Source organism: Salmo salar, chromosome 11 (genome assembly GCF_965601325.2).
Source record: "Salmo salar chromosome 11, fSalSal1, whole genome shotgun sequence".
NCBI lineage: Eukaryota > Metazoa > Chordata > Actinopteri > Salmoniformes > Salmonidae > Salmo > Salmo salar.
The window spans coordinates 55014831-55033288 of NC_138301.1; the positions used below are offsets into that span (position 1 = coordinate 55014831).

The 18458-nt window shown below is 46.9% G+C and overlaps 1 protein-coding gene across 1 annotated transcript; it reads left to right on the plus strand.

Moving 5' to 3' along the window:
* The first annotated feature begins 2328 nt into the window (after positions 1-2328).
* LOC106609706 (uncharacterized) lies at positions 2329-10478 on the plus strand. The gene is made up of 6 exons (XM_014208675.3): positions 2329-3039; positions 4458-4547; positions 4840-5008; positions 7431-7739; positions 7950-9026; positions 10042-10478. The coding sequence occupies exons 1-6, from the start codon at positions 2873-2875 to the stop codon at positions 10084-10086; spliced, it is 1857 nt and encodes a 618-aa protein (XP_014064150.1). The 5' UTR covers positions 2329-2872; the 3' UTR covers positions 10087-10478.
* Positions 10479-18458: the final 7980 nt, after the last annotated feature.

The window sequence follows — 18458 nt, forward strand, 5'->3', positions numbered from 1 at the left end:
GAGGACAGATGGGTCCAGGTAGTGGATCAGGAGAGGACAGATGGGTCCAGGTAGTGGATCAGGAGAGGACAGATGACAGATGGGTCCAGGTAGTGGATCAGGAGAGGACAGATGACAGATGGGTCCAGGTAGTGGATCAGGAGAGGACAGATGACAGATGGGTCCAGGTAGTGGATCAGGAGAGGACAGATGACAGATGGGTCCAGGTAGTGGATCAGGAGAGGACCGATGACAGATGGGTCCAGGTAGTGGATCAGGAGAGGAAAGATGGGTCCAGGTAGTGGATCAGGAGAGGACCGATGGGTCCAGGTAGTGGATCAGGAGAGGACCGATGACAGATGGGTCCAGGTAGTGGATCAGGAGAGGACCGATGACAGATGGGTCCAGGTAGTGGATCAGGAGAGGACCGATGACAGATGGGTCCAGGTAGTGGATCAGGAGAGGACAGATGACAGATGGGTCCAGGTAGTGGATCAGGAGAGGACAGATGACAGATGGGTCCAGGTAGTGGATCAGGAGAGGACCGATGACAGATGGGTCCAGGTAGTGGATCAGGAGAGGACAGATGGGTCCAGGTAGTGGATCAGGAGAGGACAGATGACAGATGGGTCCAGGTAGTGGATCAGGAGAGGACAGATGACAGATGGGTCCAGGTAGTGGATCAGGAGAGGACAGATGGGTCCAGGTAGTGGATCAGGAGAGGACAGATGACAGATGTGGTGGCAATGACAGAGAACAGATAATAGAAGATAATCAACCAATGGTATCAGATTCTGTACTCTGGTTGATTCTCATCACCCAGAGTACAGAATCTGTTACCATTGGTTGATTCTCATCACCCAATGGTAACAGATTCTGTACTCTGGGTGATGAGAATCAACCAATGGTATCAGATTCTGTACTCTGGGTGATGAGAATCAACCAATGGAATCAGATTCTGTACTCTGGGTAAATGTAATTACAGCGTCAGGTATTTATATCCATGCTGGGAAGATGCTGGGAGTGTCCCTCTTATTATGGGAATGATATATCACATTTCATCTGTCCAGCAGAAAACACAGTGAAAACATCACAATGTTTGTCAGCTTGGTTTCAGACTTATTTTCTTATTTTACGCCAATGTAAGTTCATCTGTTTACTTGTGGACAGACAGACAGACAGACAGACAGACAGACAGACAGACAGACAGACAGACAGACAGACAGACAGACAGACAGACAGACAGACAGACAGACAGACAGACAGACAGACAGACAGACAGACAGACAGACAGACAGACAGACAGAGGTTATTTAACGGGGTACATGTTCTCTTAGGGTTGGCAGAAACATCTCTCCATATCCAGACATAATCAGAGTCAATAAGAAGAGTTCAAACCAGTGTTGTGACACATAGGTCCAATTTTTCAGCTCTCAGGAGCCAATGAAACAGCCTCTAGGTGTATGTCACAGGAAGTCTAGATGGCTTAATACAACACCTGTCAGCAGCTTGTCTCCAGATGAATTTGGCTGTAAATCATGATCTGTTTTGTTTTTAATAACCTTTTACTGCAGTGGGTTAAATCAGGGGTCACAGTGTTTCTGGGTAGTCTTAAACAAATCTACTTTCACACAAAGTATACACCTCACACACATGGTTATGGGCTTAAAGAAGGAAAGGGAAAGGGAGGGGGATACCTAGTCAGTTGTACAACTGAATGCCTTCAACTGAAATGTGTCTTCCACATTTAACCCAACTCCTCTGAATCAGAGAGGTGTGTGTGGGGGGGGGGGGGGGGGGGGGGGGCTGCCTTAATCACCATCCACGTCTTCGGCGCCCGGGGAACTGTCTTGTTCAGGGTATAGAGTTAAAATGTATTCCATGTTGAGTTTGCATCCCAATATTACACTTTATATACATCACAGAAGACTGAAATATAACTAAACCGTTTGACATAGAAACACCTGATTTTCGACCCATGGGGCCACTGGGTCATTTGACTGCAGGAAAGAGAGTTTGTATGTATTTCCATGCGAGCCCCGTTGTCACAGTGTGGTATGGAATCAGAAAGACAGATAGGTAAATGACTGACTCAGGTATAGAGGTAGTAGGACTGGTAGAGGCAAGGCCAATGGGGAAGATACACTGAGACAATGGCACTGTTCATCACACACACACACACACACACACACACACACACACACACACACACACACACACACACACACACATGAATGCACACACACACACGCATGAATGCACACACACACGCATGAATGCGCGCACACACACACACACACACACACACACACACACACTGGATGACGTGCAACGGAAAATATGAAAATGAGGCCCTGAATCAGTCTCCAACCATTGTCAGAGCTTCTGTGTGTGCTGAGTATAAGATGTGGTGTGTGTCAGCGGTGTCCTGGTGTCTGTTCTTCTAGGATCTGTTTTGAAGCTGTGACGGACACCTTTCATTAAGGACTGAGAAGATGGTGCAGACGGCTGTTACCCACTGTTTCTACGCTGCTCGGACCTGGTGACAGAGAGAGACAGAGAGACAAAGAGAGACAGAGAGAAAGGAGAGAGAAAGGAAAGAGACAGGAGAGAGAAATGAAGTGAAAGGAGAGAGACAGAGACAGAGAGAAAGGAGAAAGAGACAGAGAGAGAGAGACAGAGAGAAAGGAGAGAGAAAGGAAAGAGACAGAGAGACAGGAGAGAGAAACGAAGTGAAAGGAGAGAGAGACAGAGAGGGAGAGAGAGAGACAGAGAGAAAGGAGAGAAACAGAGAGGAAGGAGAGAGACAGAGAGAAAGGAGAGAGAGAGACAGAGAACAGGGAGAGAGAATAGATCAGAGATAGAACAGAGGACCAGCTGCGTGGACCTTCATATGGAGTCTACAACAGAGGGAGGAGGAGGAGGAGGAGGAGGAAGAGGAGGAGGAGGAGGAGGGCTGAGGGAGCTGGTTCTACAGTGGTTTACAGAGACCCAGGCCCCTCTCATTCTCCTCCATAAAGGAAACTTTCCCGACTGGTTCCAAGGCTTCACCGCCAGAAAGTAAGTGCTGTAAACACCTCCAAGGGTGTTACTGTACATGCATAATGAGGAATCCGGATGACACATGACAGCAGTGGGAATACATAGAACTGTCTTAGTGTTCCTTTTAGCAGATCAGATCTATGTCTTGAGGTATTCTGAAGGTCTGAAAGCAAATGAAGTTCTCTGTCTACTACTGCGACATGGTTTTTGATGCCTCATTGTTCATTGAGTATAGTAATACATTATACTGTAGATTCATACCACAGCCTCTGAAACAGGCAGAAAGAATGAGAATTTTAGGCTCTTTATCTCAAGTAATTGTCATTAGTCAGTGAATAATGTGTCTAAACGTGAGAGGTGCAAGAGAGAAACTGAAGCTAGGTTTCCATCCAATCGGCGACAGATTTTCATGTGAATATTCTACAATCCGTATAAAGAAATTCCCCCCACAGAGCCATCAAATGAACTTGTTGTAGATAAAATGCTGTGCGTAATGATTCCCATGTACCGAATACAAAATAGAAGTTAAACGGGTTTCCATCGCATTTAGGGGGCGGCAGGTTAGATCGCTGGGCCAGTAACCGGAAGGTTGCTAGATCGAATCCCCCGAGCTGACAAGGTAAAAATCTGTCGTTCTGTCCCTGAACAAGGCAGTTAACCCACTGTTCCCCGGTAGGCTGTCATTAAAAATAAGAATTTGTTCTTAACTGACTAGTTAAATAAAGGTTAAATGATCAACTCTGTTGATGGTTTTCTCACAGAAACATGTGTTCCGCTCTGGTACTGCCATGTGCTGTTGTCTGGAACGCAGGTATAACCTACATAATGAGATTATTATTATTTACACCAGAGACAAGCATCGATCATCACGTCACCTGAATAAGACCGTCGATATTTATTGGAAAGGAACATCGAGCTCATCACCTTCCACCTTCACCACCCTGTGAAGTTCATCAGAATGTATTTCATCTGTAGCCTAATAAACGGCACGCTTTCCCAAACAAGTTGTAGTGGGAGGACCACACACCATGGCATCGCCTGACTCCCAAGTTAACTTCGATACGATGGTTGTTATATTAATATCTTGCGCGTAAAAGGCATTTCCAACAACATTTCTCACATAATTCCTTTTACTAGAGTATTTTGTTTTGTCGACATTTTGAAATTTCACCGAACATTTTTCTGTTTTTCATCAGGCCTGTCATGGATTTTTTTTAAATCTGACACGGACTTTACTGGCATAAAAAGGTTGGATGTAAACCTGTTTAGAGAGAGAGAGAGAGAGAGAGAGAGATAAAGAGGGAGAGAGAGAATGAGGGAGAGAGAGATAGAGGGAAAGAGAGAGATAACAATGTGCTATACAGTATATTAAAGCTAATTTCCCTGTGAAATTAGTGACAGCGTATTTTGTTTTTTACTTCCTCCCTTTCTGTCAGGGAAGCAGAGGAGCAGCTGAGAGATAAGCCTCTGGGATGTTTTCTCATCAGACTCAGTGACAAAGCCATCGGATACATCCTCTCATACAAGTGATTCCTAGTACTGGTTTGGTTACCTAAGACACTTCATAACAAAACATTAAAATATAATTTCATTCCTTTAAAAAACCAAATGTGCAGCATAGCCTACAGTGGGTTGGGAAAGGTTTTAAAGATTGTAATTGCATGTGTTTTTTTCAGAAGGTTACGTTCAATAGAAGGAATAAACAGGAAGCCTATTTAGATTGTTCACACACTGTTACGCCAAAACAAGGTCTGTAGTCAGTATTGTATCTTCTCATGCCGTCACATCTCACTTCACTAACCCTGTATTCTTCCTCAGAGGACAAGACCGCTGCCGCCATTTTGTGATCAACCAGGACCAAGCTGGGCTGTTCATTATCTCCGGGGACGACCAGCCTCACCACAGCCTCACAGAACTGATAGAGCACTACAGAGTCCATCCCATCCAGCCCTTTGGAGAGTCCCTCACCTCTACATACTGTTGTCAGGTAGGAGAACCAATAACATTATAGAGTCCCTCACCTCTACATACTGTTGTCAGGTAGGAGAACCAATAGCATTACAGAGTCCCTCACCTCTACATACTGTTGTCAGATAGGAGAACCAATAACATTACAGAGTCCCTCACCTCTACATACTGTCGTCAGGTAGGAGAGCCAATAACATTACAGAGTCCCTCACCTCTACATACTGTCGTCGGGTAGGAGAGCCAATAACATTACAGAGTCCCTCACCTCTACATACTGTTGTCAGGTAGGAGAACCAATAGCATTACAGAGTCCCTCACCTCTACATACTGTTGTCAGATAGGAGAACCAATAACATTACAGAGTCCCTCACCTCTACATACTGTCGTCAGGTAGGAGAGCCAATAACATTACAGAGTCCCTCACCTCTACATACTGTCGTCGGGTAGGAGAGCCAATAACATTACAGAGTCCCTCACCTCTACATACTGTCGTCGTGTAGGAGAACCAATAACATTACAGAGTCCCTCACCTCTACATACTGTCGTCGGGTAGGAGAACTAATAACATTACAGAGTCCCTCACCTCTACATACTGTCGTCAGGTAGGAGAACCAATAGCATTACAGAGTCAGTCCTTCACAGTTGGGAAAACGTTGGTTAAAATGTAACCTTGTCTGATAGACGAAGCCTACAGTGAGGGAAAAAAGTATTTGATCCCCTGCTGATTTTGTACGTTTGCCCACTGACAAAGAAATGATCAGTCTATAATTTTAATGGTAGGTTTATTTGAACAGTGAGAGACAGAATAAAAACAAAAAATCCAGAAAAACGCATGTCAAAAATGTTATAAATTGATTTGCATTTTATTGAGGGAAATAAGTATTTGACCCCTCTGCAAAACATGACTTAGTACTTGGTGGCAAAACCCTCATTGGCAATCACAGAGGTCAGACGTTTCTTGTAGTTGGCCACCAGGTTTGCACACATTTCAGGAGGGATTTTGTCCCACTCCTCTTTGCAGATCTTCTCCAAGTCATTAAGGTTTCGAGGCTGACGTTTGGCAACTCGAACCTTCAGCTCCCTCCACAGATTTTATACGGGATTAAGGTCTGGAGACTGGCTAGGCCACTCCAGGACCTTAATGTGCTTCTTCTTGAGCCACTCCTTTGTTGCCTTGGCCGTGTGTTTTGGGTCATTGTCATGCTGGAATACCCATCCACGACCCATTTTCAATGCCCTGGCTGAGGGAAGGAGGTTATCACCCAAGATTTGACGGTACATGGCCCCGTCCATCGTCCCTTTGATGCGGTGAAGTTGTCCTGTCCCCTTAGCAGAAAAACACCCCCAAAGCATAATGTTTCCACCTCCATGTTTGATGGTGGGGATGGTGTTCTTGGGGTCATAGGCAGCATTCCTCCTCCTCCAAACATGGCGAGTTGAGTTGATGCCAAAGAGCTCCATTTTGGTCTCATCTGACCACAACAATTTCACCAGTTGTCCTCTGAATCATTCAGATGTTCATTGGCAAACTTCAGACGGGCATGTATATGTGCTTTCTTGAGCAGGGGGACCTTGCGGGCGCTGCAGGATTTCAGTCCTTCACGGCGTAGTGTGTTACCAATTGTTTTCTTGGTGACTATGGTCCCAGCTGTCTTGAGATCATTGACAAGATCCTCCCGTGTAGTTCTGGGCTGATTCCTCACCGTTCTCATGATCATTGCAACTCCACGAGGTGAGATCTTGCATGGAGCCCCAGGCCGAGGGAGATTGACAGTTCTTTCCATTTGTGAATAATCGCACCAACTGTTGTCACCTTCTCACCAAGCTGCTTGGCGATGGTCTTGTAGCCCATTCCAGCCTTGTGTAGGTCTACAATCTTGTCCCTGACATCCTTGGAGAGCTCTTTGGTCTTGGCCATGGTGGAGAGTTTGGAATCTGATTGATTGATTGCTTCTGTGGACAGGTGTCTTTTATACAGGTAACAAACTGAGATTAGGAGCACTCCCTTTAAGAGTGTGCTCCTAATCTCAGCTCGTTACCTGTATAAAAGACACCAGGGAGCCAGAAATCTTTCTGATTGAGAGGGGGTCAAATACTTATTTCCCCTCATTAAAATGCAAATCAATTTATAACATTTTTGACATGCATTTTTCTGGATTTTTTTGTTTGTTTATTCTGTCTCTCACTGTTCAAATAAACCTACCATTAAAATTATAGACTGATCATTTCTTTGTCAGTGGGCAAACGTACAAAATCAGCAGGGGATCAAATACTTTTTTCCCTCACTGTATGGTGCCCGTTGTGTTGCAGTCTATCTGTGGTCTGTGTTGTATCTTCTCATGCCATCCCAGTCTATCTGTGTTGTATCTTCTCATGCCATCGCAGTCTATCTGTGTTGTATCTTCTCATGCCATCGCAGTCTATCTGTGTTCTGTGTTTAGTCAAGCTCAGGAGAGCTGTATGATGTGGTCCAGTTTGAGGCCAAAGAGAAGACCGGTGGGGTCAATGTCCGAGCCCTGAGAAGTTACTGGGACCAGCAGAACGAACAGAAGAATGACCAACACCAACAGAATGACCTTCAAAAAGACCCACGGAATGACCCACGGAATGACCCACGGAATGAGCAGCACCAATGGAATGACCTGCCGCCAACTAGGCAGCCCCCTGCAGTGCCACCCGTGCTGCCACCCAAAACCAACAACAGGAAGTTGACATCAACAGCATCCATTGGCAGGAAGTCCCTCCCACAGGTACAGTAGGCTAGCCGCTACGATGGCTGAAGTCAGGTTATAAGCGGTGATGTAATGGCATGTTATTACCCGACAGGGTCGTGACCTGTAGTGTAGGAAACATTTCCACTGGTATTAGTTCATCTTCTGGTGATCTTTAACCTCAGCACATGTCATACAGAAATATTGTATGACTTAAACCCCAATGTATTTCCTGTGTTTTGTCTTTAGCAAGCAGTACCTCCAGTACCAAGGCGAGGCCCACCTCTGACCCACTCTCTGAGTGGAACCTTGTCTGAAATACACCATGACCAAACCAAGACCAAATCTCACGGTCAAACCCAATACGCAGAAATACATTCTAACCACAACAAGACCAAATCTCACAGTCAAACCCAATACGCAGAAATACATACTAACCAGAACAAGACCAAATCTCACAGTCAAACCCAATACGCAGAAATACATACAAACCAAACCAAGACCAAATCTCACAGTCAAACCCAATACGCAGAAATACATACTAACCAGAACAAGACCAAATCTCACAGTCAAACCCAATACGCAGAAATACATACTAACCAGAACAAGACCAAATCTCACAGTCAAACCCAATACGCAGAAATACATACTAACCAGAACAAAGTGGAGAGACTGGCCAGTACTGGGAGTCTGAACCAGAGGAGAAGCACCGGCCCCTGGTCCTTCAATAACACCTCCACAGCAGCAGGAGGAGTCATGTACTCTGAGCTGACCCTGCCAGATGGACGGAGCCGCTCTCTACCCCGCCTGGACGACACCACGGAGGAGGAGGAGGAGGAGGAGGAGGGGTACTCCAACAGGATAACCATCCCCTGCTTCCCCCACATCTCTCACTCCCCCAATCCCCCCAAGAGGGTCACCTGCCACGCCTACTCTCTTCAGGACCCCAGGGAAAGCCCCCAGCCACAGATCCACAGTGAACCACACAGCCTGGATCAGCTGAGCACCAATCCACTGTACCAGGCCTCTGTGGGGCTTGGTGAGGGCCAGGACACCCCCTGGAAGGGACTACAGAAGCAGAGAGAAGGGGACCGTGGCAGGAGCCCTAACCCCCAGGACCAGACTCCCCAGCAGGAGGAGAGTATGTATGCAGAGGTTCCAGAGGGGCCATCTCCTCCCAGTCATCTGATTACAGACAACACCTATGAGCAGATCCCAGGGGATGGTGGCCTGAAGGGGACACAAAGCACCGCCACAGACCAGGAGGGAAACACCTATGAGATGCTGGAGGGCCTGAAATCCAAGGAGTCTACTTGGGGCAAAAAGGTAAAGAACTACTGAAATACTCCTTGAGTATCTAGATTCACCATGTTATGAAAATGAAATGATTCTTACATAAATACATACAGTCCAGGTAACTGGCAAAATAAAGGAAAACACTTGCAGGTGCTTCCACACAGGTGTGATTCCTGAGTTAATTAGCAATTAACATCCCATTATGCTTAGGGTCATGTATAAAAATGCCCAACGTTCCATTATTATGGTTACCATGGATAGAAGAGATCTCAGTGACTTTCGGATCTCAGTGACTCTCAAAAGGAGCATAAGGGGTTTAAAGGTGTGTGTGTGTGTGTGTGTGTGTGTGTGTGTGTGTGTGTGTGTGTGTGTGTGTGTGTGTGTGTGTGTGTGTGTGTGTGTGTGTGTGTGTGTGTGTGTGTGTGTGTGTGTGTGTCAGTCACCAGATCTCAACCCAATTGAACACTTATGGGAGATTCTGGAGTGGAGCCTGAGACAGCGTTTTCCACCATCATCAACAAAACACCAAATGATGGAGTTTCTGGTGGAAGACTGGTGTCACATCCCTCCAATAGAGTTCCAGACACTTGTAGAATCTATGACAAGGTGCATTGAAGCCATTCTGGCAGCCCGCTCTATTGGGAAACTTTATGTTGGTGCTTCTTATATTTTGGCAGTAACCTGTAAATACCGACTGTGTATATATATATATATAGCATATGTGGGATCTCCTTCAAGACCGTTGGAAAAGCATTCCTCATGAAGCTGGTTGAGAGAATGCCAAGAGTGTGCAAATATGTCAGCAAGGCAAAGGGTGGCTGCTTTGAAGAATTTCAAATATAATATTTGTTTAACACTTTTCTGGTTACTACATGATTCCATATGTGTTATTTCATAGTTTTGATGTCTTCACTATTATTCTACAATGTATTAAAAATTAAGAAAAACCCTTGAATGAGTAGGTGTGTCCAACCTTTTGACTGGTACTGTATATACCCACACCGTATATGATAAAATATATTCTATTGATTCTGTTGCTATGCAGAATATCACATGGAGAAAATTATTCCCTGAATACAAGAAGAAATAGCAGCACCATGCAGATTCAGCAACAAACCAACCAGCACCCTGCAGATTCAGCAACAAACCAACCAGCACCCTGCAGATTCAGCAACAAACCAACCAGCACCCTGCAGATTCAACAACAAACCAACCAGCACCCTGCAGATTCAGCAACAAACCAACCAGCACCCTGCAGATTCAGCAACAAACCAACCAGCACCCTGCAGATTCAGCAACAAACCTACCAGCAGGAAGACAATTATTTGATCAATGTTATTGTATTTAGGAAATGTGTGGACTTGTTTTCTCTGTGTTAAATGTGTTTTATTAGCAAATATAAATGAAATGCATTTTTCCTTATCTCCACATTATTTGTACTTGGAAATTGAAACTCAAGCTGTATCGAGCAGAGAGAGAGAGAGAGAGGAGAGAGAGAGAGAGAGAGAGAGAGAGAGAGAGAGAGAGAGAGAGAGAGAGAGAGAGAGAGAGAGAGAGAGAGAGAGAGAGAGAGAGAGAGAGAGAGAGAAACTAACTATACACTGAGTGTACAAAACATTATTTAGTTGCACCCCCTTTTGCCCTCAGAACAGCCTCAATTCATCGGGTCATGAAGGTGTTGAAGCGTTCCACAGGGAATCTGGTCCATGTTGACTCCAATGCTTCCCACAGTTGTGTCAAGTTGGCTGGATGTCCTTTGAGTGGTGGACCATTCTTGATACACACAGGAAAACTGTTGAGCGTGAAAAACCCAGCATCGTTGCAGGTCTTGACACACTCAAACTGGTGCGCTTGGCACCTACTACCATACCCCGTTCAAAGGCACTTAAATATTTTGCCTTGTCCATTCACCCTCTGAATGTCACACATACACAATCCATGTCTCAATTGTGTCAAAGCTTAAAAATCCTTCTTTAAACTGTCTCCTCCCTTTCACGTAAGACTGTCTGAAGTGGATTTAACAAGTGGCATCAAAAAGGGTTCATAGCTTTCACCTGGATTCACCTGGTCAGTCTATGTCAGAGTAGTATGTATGGAGGGTTTATGGAATGTCTATGGAGGGTCTATGAAGGGTCTATGAAGGGTCTATGGAGGGTCTATGAAGGGTCTATGGAGGGTCTATGGAGGGTATATGGAGGGTTTAGCGAGGGATACCTGGTACATTAAAGACACATAAACCTCAGTGAGAGAGTTCAGATGTTAGACTGTATTATATAATACTACTTCTTCTTTATGGAATCTCTCTGTACTGTATAATACTACTTCCTCTTTATGGAACCTCTCTGTACTGTATAATACTACTTCCTCTTTATGGAATCTCTCTGTACTGTATAATACTACTTCCTCTTTATGGAATCCCTCTGTACTGTATAATACTACTTCCTCTTAATGGAACCCCTCTGTACTGTATAATACTACTTCCTCTTTATGGAATCCCTCTGTACTGTATAATACTACTTCCTCTTTATGGAACCCCTCTGTACTGTATAATACTATTTCCTCTTTATGGAATCTCTCTGTACTGTATAATACTACTTGCTCTTTATGGAACCCCTCTGTACTGTATAATACTACTTCCTCTTTATGGAACCCCTCTGTTTCATTTTACCCATTGGAATAGTTACACCACTTGAATTCTGATTAAACTACCATACTCATGACGACCGTGCAACATGACATTATTCCCAGATGTTTTGATGTTGTCATGAAAATGACGTCTTTAATAAATGATTGTCATTTGGTTATGAAGCTAAAGTCACAACAAGCCAGTCAGAACATTATGTACTGATGACGTTCTATGCCAGATTTCACCCCGCTGTTATTTGGTTAATCAGAAAACCAGACTTCAACTCGTGCCAGATGTTGTCCGGCTCTGGGCATTAGGTCAGGTGTAATTGTGAGTTAACGGTTGTAGACATGGTTAAGTGGACGATAGCTAATAGTGCTGGCTGGTCACAGAGCTAAATGTCAAGCAGAAATGACTGGACTTTATCTCAGCTCCACACCAACTGTTTAATGTGTTCCCATCCCAGCACTTAGAGCAGGCCGGGGAGAATGACTTCCTGCTGAACGGGGATTCCCAAATGGCCCCCTATTCCCTATATAGTGCACTACTTTATATCAGAGCCCTATGACACTCTATTCCCTATATAGTGCACTACTTTATATCAGAGCCCTATGGCACCCTATTCCCTATATATAGTGCACTACTTTATATCAGAGCCCTATAGCACCCTATTCCCTATATATAGTGCACTACTTTATATCAGAGCCCTATGGCACTCTATTCCCTATATAGTGCACTACTTTATATCAGAGCCCTATAGCACCCTATTCCCTATATATAGTGCACTACTTTATATCAGAGCCCTATGGCACCCTATTCCCTATATAGTGCACTACTTTATATCAGAGCCCTATGGCACCCTATTCCCTATATAGTGCACTACTTTATATCAGAGCCCTATGGCACCCTATTCCCTTGCACAAGAAATTCATCCAATTTATTCATTACTACATTTAGCCAACATTAAATAATTAGTCCAGAGATTCTTACCTTTGTCCTGATTCGTCAGTCTCGTCCAGATCATCATGGTATTTGTAGTTCTTTATGATAGCCACATTAGCAGCTAATTAGCGTTTCCTTGTTGGGGGGTAAATACAGGCAAATATATTGATAAAAGTCACCTTGTCCGGGAGAGATTTACACAGTTATCAAAACGTCATGCCAGGGTAAACCTATACAAAACACAGTCCTTATTTTAAGTGTTTCTAAAATCCCAAATGGGAAAAATGAAAGGTGGAAAAACAATTGGAACCATTTCCCTGTTTGACCGCTAGGTTTTCTATTATGGCCTGCAGACATACTGTATATTCTCTAACCTCTCTGCTGTGTTTCTTCACTGCTTCCTCCACTATGTTGAGATGGATAAAAGCTCAACTCCCCAACAACTTCAGCCCATCAAACATCAATGGAACACAAGACAGGACATGGGCTTACACAAGACCCTGACACACAAACACCGCCAGTGGTGGAGAGGGGAAACACTAATGGAGATTAAGGTTTTAAATAGTCAGTGTTGAAATCTGATTCCTGATTCCAGGCTGAGAGAGAGGGCTGACAGCAGTTCCTGGCCAGGCTGAGAGAGTGGGCTGACAGCAGTTCCTGGTCAGGCTGAGAGAGAGGGCTGACAGCAGTTCCTGGCCAGGCTGAGAGAGAGGGCTGACAGCAGTTCCTAGCCAGGCTGAGAGAGAGGGCTGACAGCAGGTCCTAGCCAGGCTGAAAGAGAGGGGCTGACAGCAGTTCCTGGCCAGGCTGAGAGAGAGGGGCTGACCGCAGTTCCTAGCCAGGCTGAGAGAGAGGGCTGACAGCAGTTCCTAGCCAGGCTGAGAGAGAGGGCTGACAGCAGTTCCTGGCCAGGCTGAGAGAGAGGGCTGACAGCAGTTCCTGGCCAGGCTGAGAGAGAGGGCTGACAGCAGTTCCGTTGTAATATCTCAGCCTGGCCAGGCTGAGATATTACAACGGCCTTTAGGCACGGCACAACCCCCCCACCCCCTCCACCCTAATTCAATTTTGCCACAATTGGCCCTGTATGCACCTCTCTGGTTCTCTGTACCAGACCAGGGTTCAAGTAATATTCAAATATGATCATTTCTAATACATTACCTGGGCTTCATTGAGCTTGTCTGTCACAATTGAACCAATAGAATACCCTGCAAAAGTCGTAACCCATCTGGAACTTAATAATGGCTAAAGCCAATGCTAAACGTATTTGAAAGATTTTGAATAGTATATAAACCCATATCTGCTCTGTGCTGGTCTCTGTTTGGCTAAGGTCCAGCAGAGGGAGATAGGCAGGGTAGGTCTATAACTCGTTACTCTGACAGGCCTCTCGAACTGCATGTTCCCCCCCGGGCAGACGCAGCCTGCATGCACAGGTACGGAGAGGTCCGGGACACTGTAATGAAAGTACTAAATTAAAAAAGTGAAAGTTGAATCAGTCACCCGTCTTAAGGCCACAGTAGTTGGCTACAGTAACAGTGGTCACGGTGGGGTGTTGGACAGAGGCAGGGAGGAGGAGAAGGAGGGGAGGCCACGGTGGGGTGGAAGGCCACGGTGGGGTGTTGGACAGAGGCAGGGAGGAGGAGAAGGAGGGGAGGCCACGGTGGGGTGTTGGACAGAGGCAGGGAGGAGGAGGGGAGGGCACGGTGGGGTGGGAGGGCACGGTGGGGTGTTGGACAGAGGCAGGGAGGAGGAGAAGGAGGGGAGGGCACGGTGGGGTGGGAGGGCACGGTGGGGTGTTGGACAGAGGCAGGGAGGAGGAGAAGGAGGGGAGGGCACGGTGGGGTGGGAGGGCACGGTGGGGTGTTGGACAGAGGCAGGGAGGAGGAGAAGGAGGGGAGGGCACGGTGGGGTGGGAGGGCACGGTGGGGTGTTGGACAGAGGCAGGGAGGAGGAGAAGGAGGGGAGGGCACGCTGGGGTGTTGGACAGAGGCAGGGATGAGGAGAAGGAGAAGGAGGGCACGGTGGGGTGTTGGACAGAGGCAGGGAGGAGGAGAAGGAGGGAGGGCACGGTGGGGTGTTGGACAGAGGCAGGGAGGAGAAGGAGGGGAGGTCACGGTGGGGTGTTGGACAGAGGCAGGGAGGAGGAGAAGGAGGGGAGGGCACGGTGGGGTGGGAGGCCACGGTGGGGTGTTGGACAGAGGCAGGGATGAGGAGAAGGAGGGGAGGGCACGGTGGGGTGGGAGGGCACGGTGGGGTGTTGGACAGAGGCAGGGAGGAGGAGAAGGAGGGGAGGGCACGGTGGGGTGTTGGACAGAGGCAGTGAGGAGGAGAAGGAGGGGAGGGCACGGTGGGGTGTTGGACAGAGGCAGGGAGGAGGAGAAGGAGGGGAGGTCACGGTGGGGTGTTGGACAGAGGCAGGGAGGAGGAGAAGGAGGGGAGGGCACGGTGGGGTGTTGGACAGAGGCAGGGAGGAGGAGAAGGAGGGGAGGGCACGGTGGGGTGTTGGACAGAGGCAGGGATGAGGAGAAGGAGAAGGAGGGCACGGTGGGGTGTTGGACAGAGGCAGGGAGGAGGAGAAGGAGGGAGGGCACGGTGGGGTGTTGGACAGAGGCAGGGAGGAGGAGAAGGAGGGGAGGTCACGGTGGGGTGTTGGACAGAGGCAGGGAGGAGGAGAAGGAGGGGAGGGCACGGTGGGGTGTTGGACAGAGGCAGGGATGAGGAGAAGGAGGGGAGGGCACGGTGAGGTGGGAGGGCACGGTGGGGTGGGAGGGCACGGTGGGGTGTTGGACAGAGGCAGGGAGGAGGAGAAGGAGGGGAGGGCACGGTGGGGTGTTGGACAGAGGCAGTGAGGAGGAGAAGGAGGGGAGGGCACGGTGGGGTGTTGGACAGAGGCAGGGAGGAGGAGAAGGAGGGGAGGTCACGGTGGGGTGGGAGGGCACGGTGGGTTGTTGGACAGAGGCAGGGAGGAGGAGAAGGAGGGGAGGGCACGGTGGGGTGTTGGACAGAGGCAGAGAGGAGGAGAAGGAGGGGATAACGAATGACTAACTAATAGTAATAGTTACGTTGTATCCAAATGGTTTACCATAAAGTAATATGCCTACTATTAGTGAGAAATATCACTTGACTTCTGCTACATAAATACAACCAATAGAAGAGCTCTGAGCCAACACATCCGCCATCTTGTTTACCCTTCATTTATTTATTTCTCAAAGGAGAGCCAACCCAGGGTCCAGCTCCAGATGAGGTTTAATACACCAGCTCCAGATGAGGTTTAATACAACAGCTCCAGATGAGGTTTAATACACCAGCTCCAGATGAGGTTTAATACAACTGCTCCAGATGAGGTTTAATACACAAGCTCCAGATGAGGTTTAATATAACAGCTCCAGATGAGGTTTCAATACACCAGCTCCAGATGAGATTCAATACACCAGCTCCAGATGAGATTCAATACACCAGCTCCAGATGAGGTTTAATACACCAGCTCCAGATGAGGTTTAATACACCAGCTCTAGATGAGGTTTAATACACAAGCTCCAGATGAGATTCAATACAACAGCTCCAGATGAGGTTTAATACACCAGCTCCAGATGAGGTATAATACACCAGCTCCAGATGAGGTTTCAATACACCAGCACCAAATGAGGTTTAATACACCAGCACCAGATGAGGTTTAATACACCCGCTCTAGATGAGGTTTAATACACCCGCTCTAGATGAGGTTTAATACACAAGCTCCAGATGAGATTCAATACAACAGCTCCAGATGAGGTTTAATACATACACCAGCTCCAGATGAGGTTTCAATACACCAGCTCCAGATGAGGTTGAATACACCAGCACCAGATGAGGTTTAATACACCAGCTCTAGATGAGGTTTAATACACAAGCTCCAGATGAGATTCAATACAACAGCTCCAGATGAGGTTTAATACACCAGCTCCAGATGAGGTTTCAATACACCAGCTCCAGATGAGGTTTCAATACACCAGCTCCAGATGAGGTTTAATACACCAGCTCCAGATGAGGTTTAATACACCAGCTCCAGATGAGGTTTAATACACCAGCTCCAGATGAGGTTTAATACACCAGCTCCAGATGAGGTTTAATACACCAGCTCTAGATGAGGTTTAATACACCAGCTCCAGATGAGGTTTCAATACACCAGCTCCAGATGAGGTTTAATACACCAGCTCCAGATGAGGTTTAATACACCAGCTCCAGATGAGGTTTCAATACACCAGCTCCAGATGAGGTTTCAATACACCAGCTCCAGATGAGGTTTAATACACCAGCTCCAGATGAGGTTAAATACACCAGCTCTAGATGAGGTTTAATACACAAGCTCCAGATGAGATTCAATACAACAGCTCCAGATGAGGTTTAATACACCAGCTCCAGATGAGGTATAATACACCAGCTCCAGATGAGGTTTCAATACACCAGCACCAAATGAGGTTTAATACACCAGCACCAGATGAGGTTTAATACACCCGCTCTAGATGAGGTTTAATACACAAGCTCCAGATGAGATTCAATACAACAGCTCCAGATGAGGTTTAATACATACACCAGCTCCAGATGAGGTTTCAATACACCAGCTCCAGATGAGGTTGAATACACCAGCACCAGATGAGGTTTAATACACCAGCTCTAGATGAGGTTTAATACACAAGCTCCAGATGAGATTCAATACAACAGCTCCAGATGAGGTTTAATACACCAGCTCCAGATGAGGTTTCAATACACCAGCTCCAGATGAGGTTTCAATACACCAGCTCCAGATGAGGTTTAATACACCAGCTCCAGATGAGGTTTAATACACCAGCTCCAGATGAGGTTTAATACACCAGCTCCAGATGAGGTTTAATACACCAGCTCCAGATGAGGTTTAATACACCAGCTCCAGATGAGGTTTCAATACACCAGCTCCAGATGAGGTTTCAATACACCAGCTCCAGATGAGGTTTAATACACCAGCTCCAGATGAGGTTTAATACACCAGCTCCAGATGAGGTTTCAATACACCAGCTCCAGATGAGGTTTCAATACACCAGCTCCAGATGAGGTTTAATACACCAGCTCCAGATGAGGTTAAATACACCAGCTCCAGAGGTTTTCCCCATCCCAGGGAGGTTATCATTATCTCTGGGAGGTTATCATTATCTCTGGGAGGTTGTCCCCATCTCAGGGAGACCATCTCAGGGAGGTTATCACCATCCCAGGGAGGTTATCCCATCTCAGGGAGGTTAGCACCATCTCAGGGAGGTTATCCCCATCTCAGGGAGGTTATCCCCATCTCAGGGAGGTTGTCCCCATCTCAGGGAGGTTGTCAACATCTCAGGGAGGTTACCCCCGTCTCAGGGAGGTTATCACCATCCCAGGGAGGTTATCATTATCTCAGGGAGGTTATCCCCATCTCAGGGAGGTTATCCCCATCTCAGGGAGGTTATCCCCATCTCAGGGAGGTTATCACCATCCCAGGGAGATAATCCCCATCTCAGGGAGGTTATCCCCATCTCAGGGAGGTTACCCCCATCCCAGGGAGGTTATCATTATCTCAGGGAGGTTATCATTATCTCAGGGAGGTTATCCCCATCTCAGGGAGGTTATCCCCATCTCAGGGCATCTCAGGGAGGTTATCCCCATCTCAGGGAGATTATCCCCATCTCAGGGAGGTTATCCCCATCTCAGGGAGGTTATCCCCATCTCAGGGAGGTTATCCCCATCTCAGGGAGATTATCCCCATCCCAGGGAGATTATCCCCATCTCAGGGAGGTTATCCCCATCTCAGGGAGGTTATCCCCATCTCAGGGAGATTAGCACCATCTGAGGGAGGTTATCAAGATGTCAGGGAGGGAAGACAGACAGAGAGAAACAGAGAGGAGTTTCTCTCA

Bases quoted from the DNA above. Each gene is read 5' to 3' on its own strand.
- LOC106609706 (XM_014208675.3), top strand. From the start codon at position 2,873: ATGGAGTCTACAACAGAGGGAGGAGGAGGAGGAGGAGGAGGAAGAGGA. The intron at 3,040-4,457 runs GTAAGTGCTGTA...CCTTTCTGTCAG, and splicing joins CAAGGCTTCACCGCCAGAAA to GGAAGCAGAGGAGCAGCTGA. The intron at 4,548-4,839 runs GTGATTCCTAGT...ATTCTTCCTCAG, and splicing joins GGATACATCCTCTCATACAA to AGGACAAGACCGCTGCCGCC.